The sequence below is a fragment of the Tenrec ecaudatus genome, chromosome 10, assembly GCF_050624435.1.
Source record: "Tenrec ecaudatus isolate mTenEca1 chromosome 10, mTenEca1.hap1, whole genome shotgun sequence".
Lineage (NCBI taxonomy): Eukaryota > Metazoa > Chordata > Mammalia > Afrosoricida > Tenrecidae > Tenrec > Tenrec ecaudatus.
The window spans coordinates 3,118,034-3,134,557 of NC_134539.1; the positions used below are offsets into that span (position 1 = coordinate 3,118,034).

The following is a 16,524-nucleotide window of genomic DNA, read 5'->3' on the forward strand; positions in this document are numbered from 1 at the left end:
TCAGCTGCACTCAGAGGGTTTGGGGGGTGGGTACACAGCAGGCCCCTCCAGCCTGCAGAGCGCCTCTTCTGCATAAGAAACCAGCTCCTGGAGGAGGGAGGGCAGCGGCTGCCAGGAACCCCCAGGTCTGGCACCCCCATCTGTGTCAGTGGGCACTGCACTCCCAGGGGGTTTTGGCAGCCCATGGTTAAGGGGTCCACTGCCCAGTGGGCTAGAAACATCTACCTAACTACCTCTCAGGGACACAGGTCTGTTGCCCCCCTCCCCCAAAGACCATGTCTGGAAGCAGGACGATGGTTACTGGGCACTCCTGAAGGAGCCCTGGTGCCCATGGGAGTCATGCTGGCTGCCAAGCAGAAGACCCAAAGTTCAAACTCTGGCCCCTTGGAAGGCAGCTTCCAACAGGTCACAGCCCCCCCACCCCCCCATGCAGGGCAGGTCGGGGCAGACCTGATGGCAGTGGACCAGGGTGGGTGCTCACCAAGCTGGAGGTGAAGCGGCCCTTGATCTCCCGGAGCAGGAGCACTAAGCCTGATGACTCCAGCTCCGGCAGGATCTCCTCTGTGGACAGAGAGGCACCTGAGCCGGGGACCCACCCTCAGCAGGCCTTGGAGTGGGGCCCGGTGGGCGCTGGACAGGACTGGGCTCCAGAAGTTGGCGAGGGGGCGTGGCGGGCTCACTGTAGATGGTGAGCTGGGCCAGCAGCATGCACAGGTCCTCCACCACCTCGGGGTCGTCCTGGTGCAGCTGGTAAGCGCTCTGCAGGAGCTCTAGGCCGCCGCCAGCCTCGTCGGGCATCACCACCCTAAAGGCCACCAGCCCTATGGGGGGGTGGGAGGTGCTGGTGCTGGCCCGACCTCCCTGAGGCTCCCCTCCCTGCCCCCAAAGGGTACTTCAGATTACAAGGAGGTCCCTAGTACTGCCCAGGTGCCTGCGGGAGGGGTACTCAGGCCTAGGCTCCTGAGGAAGGCCATCTCCTGTACCCCGAGTCCTTCCCTATGCCCTCGGCCAGGGCGGGCACTGAGACTGGACATGCCGACTGCCTCAGCCAGTGGCAGACCCCACAGGCAACTTGGAGCCAGGGTCCCTTGTGAGGAAAGGCCCACCGCCCCCAGAACCAGTTGTGGTCTCTAGACAATAGGCCCTCAGCCTCCCCAAGCCTGTCCTGCCCCCAGAACCACCCCTACTGGTGCTTAGCTGGGGTGGGGGGTGGGCAGTGGGAGCTCTGCCCAGCTCTACCCCGAACTCCTGGTGGGTCAGTTAAGGAACCCAGGCCAATGGGCCATGACCCTCCCCAGCACACCTGACCTCAAATTCCCCTCCATGCAGGGGTCTCGACATAGTGTGTTGTTGGAACCAGGGAGCAGCTGTGGGGGCTGGCCTGGCCGGGACTTCAGGCTGTGGGCAGGCCATGTGGTCTGAGCACAGCCCCTGTGGCTGGCCCTCACCTGAGACCTTGGCAAGGCTGGCCAGCCCGCGGTAGGCATTGGTCACCAGCCGGACACGGTCCTGGCACAGCCGCACACTCTGCAGCAGCAGGGTCGTCACCTGCTCCAGCTGCTCCTCCTTGATGCAGCCTGGTGGGGCGGGGGCGGGGTACCACTGTCTGTCTCTGACCACCCTCGGCCCCGCCGCAACCCCCAGCCCCCGACTAGGCCGCTCACCCAACAAGGACAACAGCCAGAAGACACCACAGCCAGCTTCTGCCATCTCGCTGTCAGAGGGGTAAGTGTCCAGCACCTGGACCACCCGTGCTGTGGCCTTCTCCAAGGGGTCTTTGTCCGTGAGGACAGCTGGAGCCCATGGGGGATGCAGTGGGCAGTGCCTCCTGACCACTCCCACTCCTACACCCCCACCTCCCACCTGGGAGCCAGTGGACATCCAAGGTCAGGGCTGCACCACCTGGGACCCAGGACTTCCACACTGGGGTCTGGGCTAGGTTCCCTGCCTCCCCAGGTTCAAACCCTCTCCCTCTGGTTGGCACTATCCCCGGGGTCCGGGCATGGGAGGAGTGTGGGGAGGAGGCGGTGGCAGCAAGCAACGCACCAGCCCCTTTTTGAGCTGAAGCCGAGACCAGATCTGCCAGTGGCTCCCAGGGTGGACCAGGCCCCCAGGGCTGGAGGCACATCGGGGGGCCTTTGTGAAACTGCCCATCCCCATGGCTATCGCTGTCTGGCTGTGTCCCTCCCTGTCTCCTTCCTGTTCCTTTGGCTTCTGAGAAAGCTCTGGGGAGGCGCTTGTCCCAAGTGCCCGGGCTCTGGGCAGAGAGGGGCCCAGCCTCACGGAGGTGACTGGGGACTGAGTGTAAGGGCACAAGGGGCACTCACTGTCCACCAGGAGGGCCCAGAGCAGGCCCAGGCCAGTGACACAGATGTCCCTGTGTGCCAGGAACTTATCCAGGTGTTCCAGGATGTGCTCAAACAGCCCAGCCTTCTTCAGCTGCCCTGGCTTCGACTCTGTGGGCAGTGGCCAGGATGAGGACACCTCCTCCAGGCAGTCTCCCCTGAGCCCTCCCTCGTCTGCAGTTTGTCAGGTCAGCTGGGGGTGCCCCTCCTCCCCCTTCCCAGACCCAGACACACACACAGTGTGGGAAAGACTGGGGCATGTGAGGAGCCGCTGGCACCAGGCCCACGTCCTCTCTATCCAGGTCCCAGGCGCTCTTGAGTGACTCCCAGGGGAAGGGGGGCCGCTGGCTGACGACAGAGCCGGGCAGCAGGGACCCTGGGCCCCTGAGCCCCACCCTGGCTAGACATGATGGTCAGCAGGCTGTAGCCCATGACGATGAGCTCTTCCGAGTCTGGGTGGCACCTCAGGATGCCCAGCAGGGAGGTGATCATGGCGTTGCTGCAGGGTGCCTTGGCCTCTGGGTCCTGCACCAGTGCTGAACAGACACAGGGGGCCAGGGATCAGCGGGCTGGGGGAGCAGGGCGCAGAGTGGGCAGCCCCAGCTCTGCAAACTACCCTCCCTCCTGCCAGGGGGTGCCCTCACTATGTAGGAAAGGGGCACGTGTGCCTGGCATGGCAAGGTCTCCCGCAGTAACGGCACCTGGCAGAGTGAGGCTCAGGCCACCAAGATATGGCCCCTCTGCCACACCCTCTTCCTCCTGGGGCCTTGTCCAGAGGACTCGGAGCACCCCCATCTGACTTGGCTCCGTGGACCCCTGGCTAGCGTCTTGCCCCTCCGTTGTCCTCAGCGTGGAGGCGGGGTGGGGGCCGTGCCTGGGGCTTGAGCCCTGCCCACCTTGCCCGAGGACGCGCAGCAGCAGGGAACAGCCATCCAGCTGTAGGTCTAGGATCCGCTCGTGCTGTTTCATGACTTTGAACACCAGCTCCACCAGCTCCAGCGGCCACGGCAAACCTGGTAGGGACCCAGTGCCGGTGGGCAGAGCAGCCCAGAGGCTTCTGGGACCCAGCAGGAGGCCCGTGAGGGCTGTCAGGTGGGCTACCCCCTACCGTCCACTGGCAGGGCCTGGGATCACATCCCCGTGCACAGCTGGGAAAGCTGAGGGTGTGAGCAGCAGTGGGCGGGCCAGCCAGGCGGCACAGCTCCACCCAGCTCTACCCCGGCTGGGCTGACCGCTGCCCGCCCCAGCCTCCTCTCTGTGTCAAGAGGGAGCACAGTGGTGTCTGCATCGCAGGCTGAGGTGCGAAGGAGAGAGCTCAGTGTGCTGGCGCCCAGGAAGCTGAGCTGCACAACCCCACCGGGTGTCGTGTCGGGCAGTCTCCCGGGAAGACACCACACCACCTGCACTCCTGTGGACTCCAACCGGCCAGTGGGAGGGAGGAACAGAGAAGGCCTCTGCTGACCCTTGAGGGGGCTGTCAGAGGGGTGGGGTGGGAGGGGCTCTGGAATCTCGGATCTCCCAAGAACCTTGCCCATAGAACTGAATATGTGTTGTGGCTGCGTTAGGGAGATGGAGGAGCCCTGGTGGCGTAGTGGTTACATGTGGGGCTGCTAACCACAAGGTCAGCAGTTTGAAACCACCAGCAGCTCTGCAGGAGAAATATGAGGCTGTCTACTTCCATAAAGAGTTACCCTCTCAGAAACCCACGGGGATTTCCACTTTGTTCTTCGGGGTCCCCATGAGTCAGCATCGCCTTGATGGCAGTGAGCTTGGCTTGGAGGTGGATGGATGGATGGATGGATGAACAGGTGGATGGATGGATGGATGGATGGATGGACAGGTGGATGGATAGACAGGTGGATGGATGGACAGGTGGATGGATGGATGGATGGATGGACAGGTGGATGGATGGATGGATGGATGGATGGATGGATGGATGGAGAGGTGGATGGATGGACAGGTGGATGGATGGATGGATGGATGGAGAGGTGGATGGATGGATGGATGGATGGAGAGGTGGATGGATGGATGGATGGACAGGTGGATGGATGGTGGATGGACAGGTGGATGGATGGTGGATGGACAGGTGGATGGATGGTGGATGGATGGATGGATGGATGGATGGATGGATGGATGGGTGGATGGATGGATGGATGGACAGGTGGACGGATGGTGGATGGAGAGGTGGACGGATGGTGGGTGGACAGGTGGACGGATGGTGGGTGGACAGGTGGACGGATGGTGGATGGAGAGGTGGACGGATGGTGGGTGGACAGGTGGACGGATGGTGGATGGACAGGTGGACGGATGGTGGATGGACAGGTGGACGGATGGTGGATGGACAGGTGGACGGATGGTGGATGGACAGGTGGACGGATGGTGGATGGACAGGTGGACGGATGGTGGATGGACAGGTGGACGGATGGTGGGTGGACAGGTGGACGGATGGTGGGTGGATAAGGGAATCATGGATGATCAGATACGAAGCACCACAATGATCTGTTAGCTGTAAGGTCGGCAGTTCAACCCCACCTATTGCTCTGTGGGAAGGAAAATGCCTTAAAGCAGCAGTTCTTAACATGGGTCGGGACCCCTCTTGGGGTCAAATGAACCTTTCACAAGGGTCGCCTGATTCATTACAGTAGCAAAATGACAGTCATGAAGTAGCAACTAAATTAATTTTATGTTTGGGGGTCCCCACCACATGCGCTGTATTAAAAGGTGGTGGGATTAGGAAGGTTGAGAACCACTGCCTTGAAGATATCCAGCCTCGGAAACCCACAGAGGCAGTTCTACTCTGTCCCGAAGGATCGCCATAGGGCCACTGTGAGTCACGATCCACTTGATGGCAGTGGGTTTTGGAGTTTGATGGGGCGCTGTCAGGTGACACAGGTGGCTGGGAGTTGGCACTGAGACCGTATAACCTGACAGCGCCCCTTTGAAGCGGGTCGTGAGGACAGGGGAGGGGGCGACTTCGGGGCAGGGCGTGGGGTCACTACCTAGGTCGTCCTCATCCATGATCAGGAGCGTCTTCATGGCCTTGAGCTGCACTTCCGGCCGGTTGGGGAAGCTCTGTATGACCTCTGTGGGAAGCACAGGGGTCACCCAAGGCCCGCCAAGCCTCCCGGGCCCAGCTCCTGCTCAACTCAGGCCGCGCGTACTCTCCCATCTGGTGACTGGCTGGGTTGTGCTCGCCATCCCCCACTGCCCCCCAAAGCGCTCGTCATGAGACTCTGACCCTGATGGGCTGCAGGATACGCTGTTCAGTAAAAGATCAGCCCTTTGGCCCCCAGGGGACAAAGACGCGGCACAGCTTGGCCAACCCAAACATATTCACTGCCCTGCAGCCGCAGGTGCCTCTCGGCGCCCCTATGGGCCAGGGAGAACTGCCCCTGCCCAAGGTTCCCAGAGACCCTAGCTCTGAGAAGGCCTGACTCCACCCCCACCCCACCCCACCACCTTGGTGTGGGCGCACACAGGAAGAGGGAAGGGCGTTGGCGGGGGCTGGGCTCTACATCGGGTCTCTGGCCAGAACCCACTCAACAGTTCTGAAGGACGGCGCCACCAGCCAGGCAAGAGGCCGGCAGAGGTGCAGGAAACACACAGGCTCCTGGGCATGAAGACCACCAAGCACCCCGGGTCTGTCCCCAGGTCCGACACAGAGCCAGAGAGCATTTCCCTAGAGCTAGCCAGCGCCCGGAATCTGGTCGCCTCCTTGGGAGCTACTCAGGGTGCCTGGGCAGGGCAGCTTCTGGAGCAAAGCAGGGCTGGGGAGCGGGGGGGTGGGGAGTAGCCCAGTGGAAGCCCCCCAACCCCCGTCCCTCCAGCACCTACGACACTTGGGACCCCGCCTGCCAGCAGCATGTCAGTGATGAACGAGGGCACCGTGTGCCTGTGCAGCATCAGTGTCACACTGGACGACTGGAAGCCGTTGGACACGAAGGTGTACTGGATGACATCCCTAGAGGACACAGGCTGGAGAGGATGGCGGCCGCCTGCTGCCCCCCGCCCTGCACTTGCCCTGGAATAGCCCCTTCCTCGAGGGGATGCCCCAGGGAGCCCACCCCAGCCCTCAAACCAAGCCTGCAGTGGCTGTGACGAGGCTGGCGTATAGTCAGCTCAGGACCCACTGCTGCCCAGTGACCCGACAGGACAGGGCAGAGCTGCCCTGTGGGTCTGGGGCAGACAGCCTCCTCTGTCTCCCGAGGAGCAGCTGCTGGGTGTGAACTGCTGACCTGCTCAACATGAATGGCAGAGACTGCTACTGGCCCTTAAAAAGAACAAACCACTTCCCTGCCATGGACTCAATTCTGACTCAGAGCTCAGAACTGCCTGTCCTTGGGGTTTCCGAGACTAGCTCTTCAGGAGTGTAGGAAGCCCCGCCTTATCTCTGGAGCGGCTGTGGTTTTCAACTGCTGATCTCCACAGGAGCCACTGCGACCAGGGCTCCTCCTGGCCCTTTAATGGAGTGTAAATCCAGCCTCACTTTGAGCAGCTCGGGGTGGGGCAGAACTGGGGTACCGAGCTCACTTCAAGGAGATCCTCTCCTCAGGGTTGACCTGGAGCATCATGGGCAGGAGGACGGCCAGTGCCTTGGCGTCAGGAAGGCCTTTGTCCTCCATGGTCCTCAGCACATCCTGCAGGCCACTGGGAGGCTTGTGGAGGGACTTCCGCAGGAGAAGGGCTTCATGGTGCTGAGGGGACAGAAGGGTTCCCCATACAGGGTGGCCGCAACCATCTCCAGGGGGAGGGGACACGCTCTGCATGCTTATCCTGCCCCATCCTCTTTAACGGACAGTGAAATGGAGGCTGGGGCAGTGTATGGTGGGCACACCTAGGGCGTTCTGATCGCTACGCCGTCCATCCACCTTCTTATCCATTAACCATCCATCTATCCATCCACCCACCTACCCAGCCCTCTACCCATCCATTAGCCATCCACCAATCTATCCATTTATCCATCCATCCTCCCATCCATCTTCAGAGAGGGGGAGAGGGAGGCCTCCCCGAGGCAGAGCAGGGTTTTGACATAACCACTGGGGCAGTCACTCTGTGCTAGCGCCCACAGGAGCAGTGCAGGGTTCCCCCCAGGGGGAGGCGGCAGTGGTGAGCAGGCAGCAGGAGGAGCTTGCCCCGCCTGGCCTGGGTGTGAGGTGGGGTGGGGGCAGCTGACCTCCACGAAAGAGCAGCTGGCCATGTCGAGAAGGATGCAGCCCAGGGACCAGATGTCAGACTTCTGGCTGAAGCAGAAATTGAGAGCCTCTGGAGCCATCCAGGACTTCTGGAAGGGGTCTGTGGGCCAGAGCATGGAGGGGCTCCCCTGAGGCTTACACCTGGGGAGCAGGGCCAACCACCACCCGATAACTGGAACTTGTTGGTGCCCCTTGTGAGCAGCTTAGCAGGCGGCCCTTAGGAGACCCTCTGGTGGAGGTGGGGACATGCCATCGCTGGAGGGAGAGGGACCTTGCTCTTGCCCAGTGTGGCTCTGGGCAGGTGCATGTCTGTTTGTCCATCTCAGCTACAGGAGGAGGCATGCCCCATGAAGGCTGAAACTTGGGCCCTCTTTATTTGGTCTCAGGACTTTGGGGTGCCGTTCCCAGGTGCCCTGTCCTGGTAGTCTGAGAACCCTGAGCCCCAAAGAGCCAATGAGCTGGGCCCTTCCTTCAGCTCTCAGTCCTTGATAGGCCTCAGGCAGTCCCTTCCTCTCCCAACCTCCACGCTCTGGCCACACATGGCCAGACAGCAAAGTGACAGACTTCAAGGACCCAAATGTATCGCCAGTAAATCTATCATCTACCCATCCATCCACCAACTGTCCATCCATCTATTCATTCACCTATCTACCCATCCACCCACCCACCGTCCATCCATCTGTCCATTCATTCACCCATCCATCGATCCAACTATCTACCATCCACTCACCTATCCATACATCCATTCACCGATTCATCCATCCATCCCTTTATTCATCCATTCACCTCTCCATCTGTTATTCACTCATCATCCGTCTTGTCCATCAGTTAGCCACTCATTTACTTATCCATCCATATTCTGGATACTAAGGACCGAGGGCCAGCAGTTCCTGCTAGTACAGGCCTGGAATCTCCACTCTGCTCTCTCTATCCTGATAAGTGTTACAGGCTTCGGGCCAGCCCTCGTGGCCCTGTCATCTTTTCATGGGAAGAGGACTTGTCTCCCCTTGACCCGGATGACTAGCATCTCCTGGGGACTTTAGGACCCAGTGAAATAACCTATCCCCACTGGCTCTTGACCTCACTCAGGCTGGGTCCGCTCAGATGCACTCCCTGACCTAGGAGGTCTGTCTTTACCTTCCACAAGGGTTGAGACCTGGGACCTGACCACCATTACTGTTTTCAGAGTGTTTACAATGCTGGGTATCTTCGGACCTGCTGCCCACCCCCCATTGCATAGCCACACAAAGGTCTCTGGAGTCTACCCCAGTCCAGGGACATTCTGAGCAGGGAGAGGGTTGGAGCTGCCTTGTCCCGGCCCCCCTCCCCGCAGCCCTTCCCCCAGCGGTCCGGGCACGTCTGCCACCTTCCTCCGCCCGGATGTTCCACTTGGGCTTGTCGGTCATCAGCGCATTGGAGCTCAGGTCCTGCACCTTGCAGTGGCTGTTGCTGACCAGAGCAATGTTGGAGGGCTTGAGGTTCCTACAACCGAGAGGTGGGGACCCACCACCTCAGGGGCTGTCTCAGGAGGGCCAGCCCAGGCGGGTCTCGGGACGACAGTAGTTAGGGGCAAGGGTGGGCTCACGTGGGCCGTGAGCCAGGCCGCAACCCCAGCCCTCTCCCCTCCGCTTGCTACTAACGGAGGCATTCCCTAGCGGCAGAAAATGCGCTGAGCTGCTTCCTTTGAAGAACCCACAACGCTTAAGTGGGAAAACACCGTCGACGGGCTTCTCCATTCTCCTCTGGGCTGCCCACGGCGCGCTTTCCAAGGGCCAGTGGCGACCAACACCTCCCTCTGCAATCCTCTCTTCCTCTAGCTCCTCCCCTAGAATCTCCTCCACGCCAGCCCCGCCCGTTCCCGTAGCTCCGCCTCTAACTCCACCCTCTCCCCATCTAGCCCCGCCCCCAGCTCCTTCCCTCTAGCGCCTCCTCCCTTAGCTCCTCCCCTCTACCCGTCAATCCTTTCCCCAGCCCCTCCCCGTCCAGCTCCTCCTCCTTTAGCCCCACCGCTTCCTCCCCTGCCCCTTAGCCACGCCCCTCGGTCCCCTCTAGCTCCTCCTCTTCACCTGGCCCCGCTCCTGGCTCCTCCTCTCCCCACCCTCCAGCTGCTCCTAGCTGGCAGCTACCCCCACGCGGACTGTCCTGAGGCCGTTCGCAATGGCCTCCTCCCCTGGCCTTGCTGCCCTCTACTTTCTGCCCTGTACAAAGCCTGCGCCCTGCGGCTGTGGGGGCTGAGTTCCGTGGAGGACGTACTACTGAAGGGACCTTATGCTGTCCCAGCTGGTGCGGCACCCCTCTCCCTGGAGCCACCACCTGGTCCTCCACCCTCTGTGCCCTTTGCCCTGGAGGTGGGGCCGCAGTCACCTGTGAAGGATGTTCATCTGGTGCAGGTAGTCCAGTGCGTCCAGCACCTGGCCTAGCACGTTCTGCAGCCACTGGGGAGGGAGTGGGTTAGAAGGGGGTCAGGAGCCCTGGTGGCGCCATGGTTCAGGCCGTGGTTCCACAGGAGAAAGAGCTGGCGATGCGATCCGCTCCAGGAAAGAGGTCCTGCCTGGGTCCCCGCTGCCCCCACTAGGCGGTGCCACTGAGGGCAGTCCAGGGTGACGGGTACCCTCAGACGCCTGCAGAGGGCCTGGCTTTTCCTCAGCCTGCGGCACCCTGGTGCCCACTCCTGTCTCACACTGGGGACCCACCACCACCACACTGGCACACTGCCCAGCTCCTGCACAGTCTGCGGCTGACCATCCCAGCCTAGTTGACAAAAAAAAAAAAAAATGATGCTTTTAGCAGCGCCTGTTTGGGGCTCTCCCCAATTGTCATTTGGATGAAAGCCCTGAGAGAAGGTTCTGGAAGGTGTTTGTGTCCTAGTTTCCATGGCAGTGTTCCTGTTGGCACAGGGGTTAGTCTGTGGGCTGCTCACCGTAAGGTCAGCAGTTCAAAACCACCCGCCGCTCCTCGGGAGACATACAGGACTTTCTGCTTGCACCTGTGACCAGTTACTGTCTCATCAACACTTTAGTGTGGAAGCCCACAGGGGCAGTCCTACTCTGTCCAGTAGGCTGGCTGTGAACTGAACTCAGTGGCAGTGATTGCTTTTTTTGATTTTCAGGAGCCCTGGTGGTGTAATGGTTATGCATTGGGCTCTGATCTGCAAGGTGCGAAGTTCCAAACCACCAGCCGCTTCTTGGGAGAAAGAGGGGGCCTTCTATTACCATAAACAGTGAATTTCAGAACCCCACAGGGGCCATCCTACCCTGTCCTGTAGGGTCACTGTGAGTCAGCATCGACTCGATGGCAGTGAGTTTGAACCCAGGAGGCCACACTGATGCTTCAGGCCGTCTTGCGGGGTGGGGGTTAGGAAGGCAGGAACTCGCCCACAACCACACCGTAGTCACAGCAGTCTTTTTAAATGACCTGGGCTTCTGGGTAACATTTTATTTTCAAAGGTCCCACCACTGAGAGTGGGTGGGAAACCCATTCTAGAGCCGGAGATCCCGGTGGGGGCGGACTGTAGGCCTGCTAACGCCCTCCCGAGGGGCCGTGCCTGCGGGCCCCCCAGCAGAAGTGTTCCAGGGTAAAAGCAGGCCACGCTCAGTTTGGGCGTAAACCTGAAAGCAAAATGTCCAAACTTCCCGGAGAAAAGTGGGACTTCATCCTCCCTAAGAGCTTCTGCCTGTCACCAAAGAAGGGAATCTGCATGTCACAGTGCCCACTCGTGTCCTCCTCCCAGATTGGAGAAGCAGACCAGACAGCCCAGTTTTTAGAATGGGCAAAAGACCATCAAGCACAGAAGAAGACATCTGAGTGGCCACAGAGGGGCCACCAATGTGGGCAGCCTGAAATCCCGCCCTGGGACTGGATGGAGGCTGTCAAGGGATTCATCTGGCTGGGATCGGCCATCAAGGCTCTAGGCAGCAGGCTTCAAGAGATCAGACACTTTGCATTGGGCCCATCTGGTGCACAAGACCTCTTCAGAGTACTGAAGCGCAAGGAGGTCACTTTGAGGACTCAGGTGCGCCTGACCTGAGCCATGGTGTTGTCCACTGCCTCATGTGCACGTGAAGGCTGGGCACTGAATAAGGAAGACCAGCGAAAGATTGACGCGTTAGGATTGTGCTGCAGAAGAACACTGACTCTATCGCGAACAAACAGTCTGTCTTGAAGGAAGTATAACCAGAACACTCCGTACAGGCAAGGGCGGAGAGACTGCATCTCCTGTTCTTTCAGGAGAGGCCACCCCTGGAGAAGGACAGCGTGCTCAGTGAAGCAGAGGGGCAGCAAAGAGGAAGGCCCTGGGCGAGATGGACAGACACCGTGGCTGCATCCGTGGCTGGGGCACAGGAGCGAGTGGGAGGTGGGCCAGGGCTGGTCACTATGGGTCAGGCCTGACTTGAAGGCATCTAAGAACATCATCTTGCTGAGGAAATGCGAACGGAAATGGCAATGAAATACGACTGCCTTCCTCAAGTGCTTACTCAATGCAAGAACACTTTGTTCTATTAAACTGGCATTCCGTGACGTTCACCTTCCCTACGTGATCGCTGAAGACAAAGCGGGTGCATAAGCAAATGTAGTGAAGAAAGCTGATGATGCCTGGCTATCAAAAGATAGAGCACCTGGGGTCTTAAAGGCTTGAAGGTAAACAAGCGGCTATGTAGCTCAGAAGCAACAAAGCCCACATGGAAGAAGCACACCAGCCTGTGTGATCACAAGGTGTCGATAGTATCAGGTATCAGGCATCAAAGAACAAAAATTCCTATCATTGTGAATGAGAGGGAGTGCGGAGTGGAGCCCCAAAGCCCATCTGTAGGCAACTGGACAGCCCCTTACAGAAGGGTTGGGGGGAGGAGATGAGCCAGTCAGGGTGCAGGGTAGCAATGAGGAAACACACAACTTTGCTCTAGTTCTGTAATGCTTCTTTCCAGCATGCCCCCATCCCCCACTATTATGATCCCAATTCTACCTTGCAAATCTGGCTAGACCAGAGCATGTACACTGGTACAGATAAGAACTGGAAACAGGGAATCCAGGACAGATAAACCCCTCAGGACCAATAATAAGAGTAGTAATACCAGGAGGGGAAGAAGAAGGTGGGGTAGAAAGGCGGAACTGATCACAAGGATCTACATATAACCCCTTCCCTGGGGGATGGACAACAGAAAAGTGGGTGAAGGGTGATGTTGGACAGTGTAAGGCATGACAAAATAATAATGATTTAAAAACTATCAAGGGTTCATGAGGGAGGGAGGGGAAAATGAGGAGCTGATACCAAGGGCTCAAGTAGAAAGAGAATGTTTTGAGAATGGTGATGGCAACAAATGTACAAAAGTGCTTGACACGATGGTTGTAGGTATGGATTGTGATAAGAGTTGTACGAGCCCCCAATAAAATGATTTTTTTAAAGAAAGAAATACGACTGCCTTGGAGACTGGCAGCTCATCTTGATAAGATTGAAGGACAGAATTGTATGATAGGTGGAGGAAGCGCCAATAAAACCCTTTAAAAAAAGGAAGTGCCACTGGCCATTGTGGGGCACGAGCTGGAAGTGCTGGCACCGGGGGAGCGCTCAGGACTGGAGGGGCTAAGGGCCTCCGGCCGACAAGTGGAAGGAAGAAGGACTCCCAGTGCTACACCAGCACCCACTTAGTGACCAAGGGCACCCTTGGACCCTCCGCTGAGAGGCACCGAGAGCCAGTCGCCCACACCCATCCAGGCCAGTCTGGAGGCAGAAACTGCTGCCCAGTCCTGTCCCGGCTGGGGAGGACAGACACCGCTCTGAGGGAGACAGAGCCACACCGCACTGACGGCCATCATGTCCAGGCCGGCTCACTCAGCGCCCTGTGGGCTTCCAAGACCGCTACTGTGGATGGACGCAGAAAGCCCGGTCTGTCTCCCAAGGAGTGGCTGGTGGTCTTGAACTGCTGACCACGTGCATAACCAGTCCACCACCAGGGTTCCGCCCCCCGCCCCCCCCCCCCCAGAGAAACAGCGTGGAGGAATCTAGAAGGTGTCAGTGCCATGGGCGGTGCCACCCCCTTTCCCCCTGGCTGGGGCGCAGGAGCAGCCTGGACGGGGTTCAGAAGCCCTGCCCCGGGGACTGGGGAGAGGATCAGCTAGAACCTCCTGAGCGCACGTGTAAGAATGCGTCCAGCAGCCGCACTGCGTGGGGTGCAGTAACAGCCAATGTGTCTCTGCATGGGGAGAAAGGGTCCAGCCAGGGTCCGCCAGCCCCTGGCCTCCCCATGCCCGCGGCCCGCCGCTGTGGGCCCAGCAGTGGCCGAGCTGGCTGTCTCCAGAGGGCTGTCTTACCAGGGGGTCGAAGGCTGTCTTCGTCTCCCTTTGCTTCTTAATGACTGTCTGGAAGGTGTCCCTGTGGTTCTCCATCACCAGGCAGAGGAACAGAGAGGAAACCTGGGGGAGGGAGGGGACAGGGGCCTCCACGCTCTGGAGCCTCACTGCTCAGATCTCAGCTCCAGTCCAAGCTCCAAGCCCCATGTGAACCAAGCACACTTCCTTGTATGCTCTAGAGTAGTGGTTCTCAACCTGTGGGTGCTGACCCCTTTGGGGGTCGAACAATCCTTTCACAGGGGTCGCCCGATTCATCACAGTGGCAAAATGACAGTGATGAAGTAGCAACAAACATAATGTTATGGTTGGGGGGTCACCACAACGTGAGGAACTGTATGAAAGGGTCGTGGCATGAGGAAGGTTGAGAACCCCTGCTCTGGAGGCTGGGCTGCCTGGGCCCTTCCCTCTTCCTCTAGGTGTGGGCACCTGCCATTCACCCCATCCCTCTGGGCTCACCAGGACCCCATAGCCTAAGAGGACCTTCCTAGCACCCAGCCCAGCAGAGGGAATTGGGCTCCCCGCTCAGAGCTCTGAGAGGCTCAGGGTCCGGTGGGAGGGGAAGGGGGAGGTGGCACTGGGGTGAAGCACTGGGGTTCCAGCCCACCAGCTTCTCTGGGGGAGAAAGATGAGGCAGGCTGCCTTCAGAGTCACAGCCTTTGCAATTCTCTGTCCTACCACATCGCTAGGAGTCACAACAAAGGTGTGTGTGTGTGTGTGTGTGTGTGTGTGAGTGTGTGTGTGTGTGTGTGTGTGTCTGTCTGTCTGTCTGTGAGGGACAATCCCCTCCTGCTCACCCCTTTGGAAGAGAACCTTCCCCTCCCCTCCCTCCCCTTCTCCCACTACCTCCCTGCCTGGAACAACTGGAAAGCTTCTGGATCCAGCCAAACCCAAAGGTGGCTCTTGTGCCAGTGGGGGAGGCAGTGCAGGGACAGGCTGTAAGGCTGGCAGCTGAGTGATGCTCTGGGCCCTGAGAGCCCCAGTGACTCCCAGGGCTGGGCACTGACGTGAAAAGTGCCAGACCTCAGTCTCCTTGCGTTGGAGGCCGTGCCCACTCATAGGCAGGACAGAGCTGCCCCTGTGCCTTTCTGAGACTGTCACTCTCTAGAGGAGCAGAAAACCTCCTCTTTCTGCGACAGGGCGACAGGTGGTTTCCAACTGCGGACCCTGCAGTGGGCAGCCCCGCACGTGCCCGTGTTACCGGGCTCCTCGACAGGCTACTAGGCCTTTTTGCAGAGCCTGGCAGGGGGAAGAGGCCCAGGAAAGGCGAGGTGGCAGTGGTGAGAAGTGGGGCATGGAGTGAGGGGTGAGGGCTCCCCCTTCAGAGGCCTCGGGGTCAGATGAAGCAGCCTCTCCACTCCCTGGCAGGGCACTCTGGAGAAATGTGCTCTCAGCCTCGGTCACCCTGTAAGCTGGGGATGCCAGGACTGTGGAGATGAACGGCCCTAAGACTGAGCACCCTTGGCTGCGGCCTGCAGACCGACAGGCTACACGACACACACACACACAGCGCCCTCAGCTGTGACCTGGCCCCAAACAGTGCTGATCAGGGGCAGCCTTGCTTGGTGTCCCTGCCCTGGCCACACTGAAGTCACACAAGGCCAGCAGCCCACGGTTCAGCCCGCCCCACCTACCTGGCGGTCCCAGATGATGAACATCTCCAGGTAGATGGAGAGATGGGGATGCTTGAGCTTCAGCAGGGGCATCAGCTACAGGGACGAGAGAATGAGCAGCTGCGGAAAGATCCTTCCCAGCGGAGCCAGCAAGAGCAAGCTTCTGTCACAGGTCCCGGGGCTGCTCCCTGGGCGGTGCTGCCTCCATCAGGGGCTGGCTGTGCTGTGTGACAGGCAGCAGCTGAAGCTCAACCTCTCTAGGGACTAGGGCTTAGCCAGTGCTGAGACCATGCCAGGCCCCATGGGGCAGATATACTGGCTGCGGGGTGCCCTGGCAGCACAGTGGTTACGCGTCGGTCTACTAGCTGCAAAGTCAGTGGTCTGCAACCACCAGCCTCCCCTCTGGACTTCTCTGGGGGCATGTGTTCATAATCTGCACCTGGCGTTAGAGGTGAGTGTTTGGGACTTGGATTTCTTTGCGACCTGCAGGCTGCCGGCTTCACCGCACGGGGCCCACCATCTAAGTGTTCCTCTGTCCAGCCCCGATGTCGCAGTCTCTAGAGCAGCGGTTCTCAGCCTTCCTCACGCCACGACCCTTTCATACAGTTCCTCACGTTGCGGTGACCCCAACCATCAAAGTATTTTCGTGGCTCCTTCATCACTGTAAGTTTGCTGCTGTTATGAATCGTCATGTAAATATCTGATGTGCAGGATGTATTAGGCGACCCCTGTGAAAGGGTCGTTCGACCCCCAAAGGGCTCTCGATCCACAGGTTGGGAACCGCTACTCTAGACTGTGACTCCTCCATATTGGGGACCCCAAGAGTTACCTCCTCCAGGGCCTCATTTGCCTGATGTTCATCAATGCACTCCACCTGCAGCGGCACGAGAGCACCCGGTCAGTCAACTAAGTCACCATTACCACCACCTTCATCTTCATCATCATCCTCATCACCACCACCACCACCACCACCACCATGGCCACCACTGCCATCATAATGACCACCATCATCACCACTGAAACAGACCA

General features: G+C 59.3%; 1 protein-coding gene across 1 annotated transcript in view; it reads right to left on the reverse strand.

Annotated features, from left to right (window-relative positions):
• The window catches only part of STKLD1 (serine/threonine kinase like domain containing 1), a 19,630-nt gene continuing 3,106 nt past the window's right edge, over positions 1 to 16,524 (reverse strand). The window contains exons 4-19 of the mRNA XM_075558850.1: positions 16,325 to 16,369; positions 15,517 to 15,591; positions 13,847 to 13,948; positions 9,902 to 9,972; positions 8,904 to 9,019; positions 7,519 to 7,637; positions 6,876 to 7,039; positions 6,176 to 6,306; positions 5,345 to 5,428; positions 3,242 to 3,358; positions 2,741 to 2,881; positions 2,328 to 2,456; positions 1,449 to 1,793; positions 681 to 821; positions 482 to 561; positions 1 to 87 (exon numbers count right to left, since the gene is read on the reverse strand). Coding sequence (XP_075414965.1) covers positions 1 to 87; positions 482 to 561; positions 681 to 821; positions 1,449 to 1,793; positions 2,328 to 2,456; positions 2,741 to 2,881; positions 3,242 to 3,358; positions 5,345 to 5,428; positions 6,176 to 6,306; positions 6,876 to 7,039; positions 7,519 to 7,637; positions 8,904 to 9,019; positions 9,902 to 9,972; positions 13,847 to 13,948; positions 15,517 to 15,591; positions 16,325 to 16,369 — 1,947 coding nt within the window. The remainder of the gene's footprint in view (positions 88 to 481; positions 562 to 680; positions 822 to 1,448; positions 1,794 to 2,327; positions 2,457 to 2,740; positions 2,882 to 3,241; positions 3,359 to 5,344; positions 5,429 to 6,175; positions 6,307 to 6,875; positions 7,040 to 7,518; positions 7,638 to 8,903; positions 9,020 to 9,901; positions 9,973 to 13,846; positions 13,949 to 15,516; positions 15,592 to 16,324; positions 16,370 to 16,524) is intronic.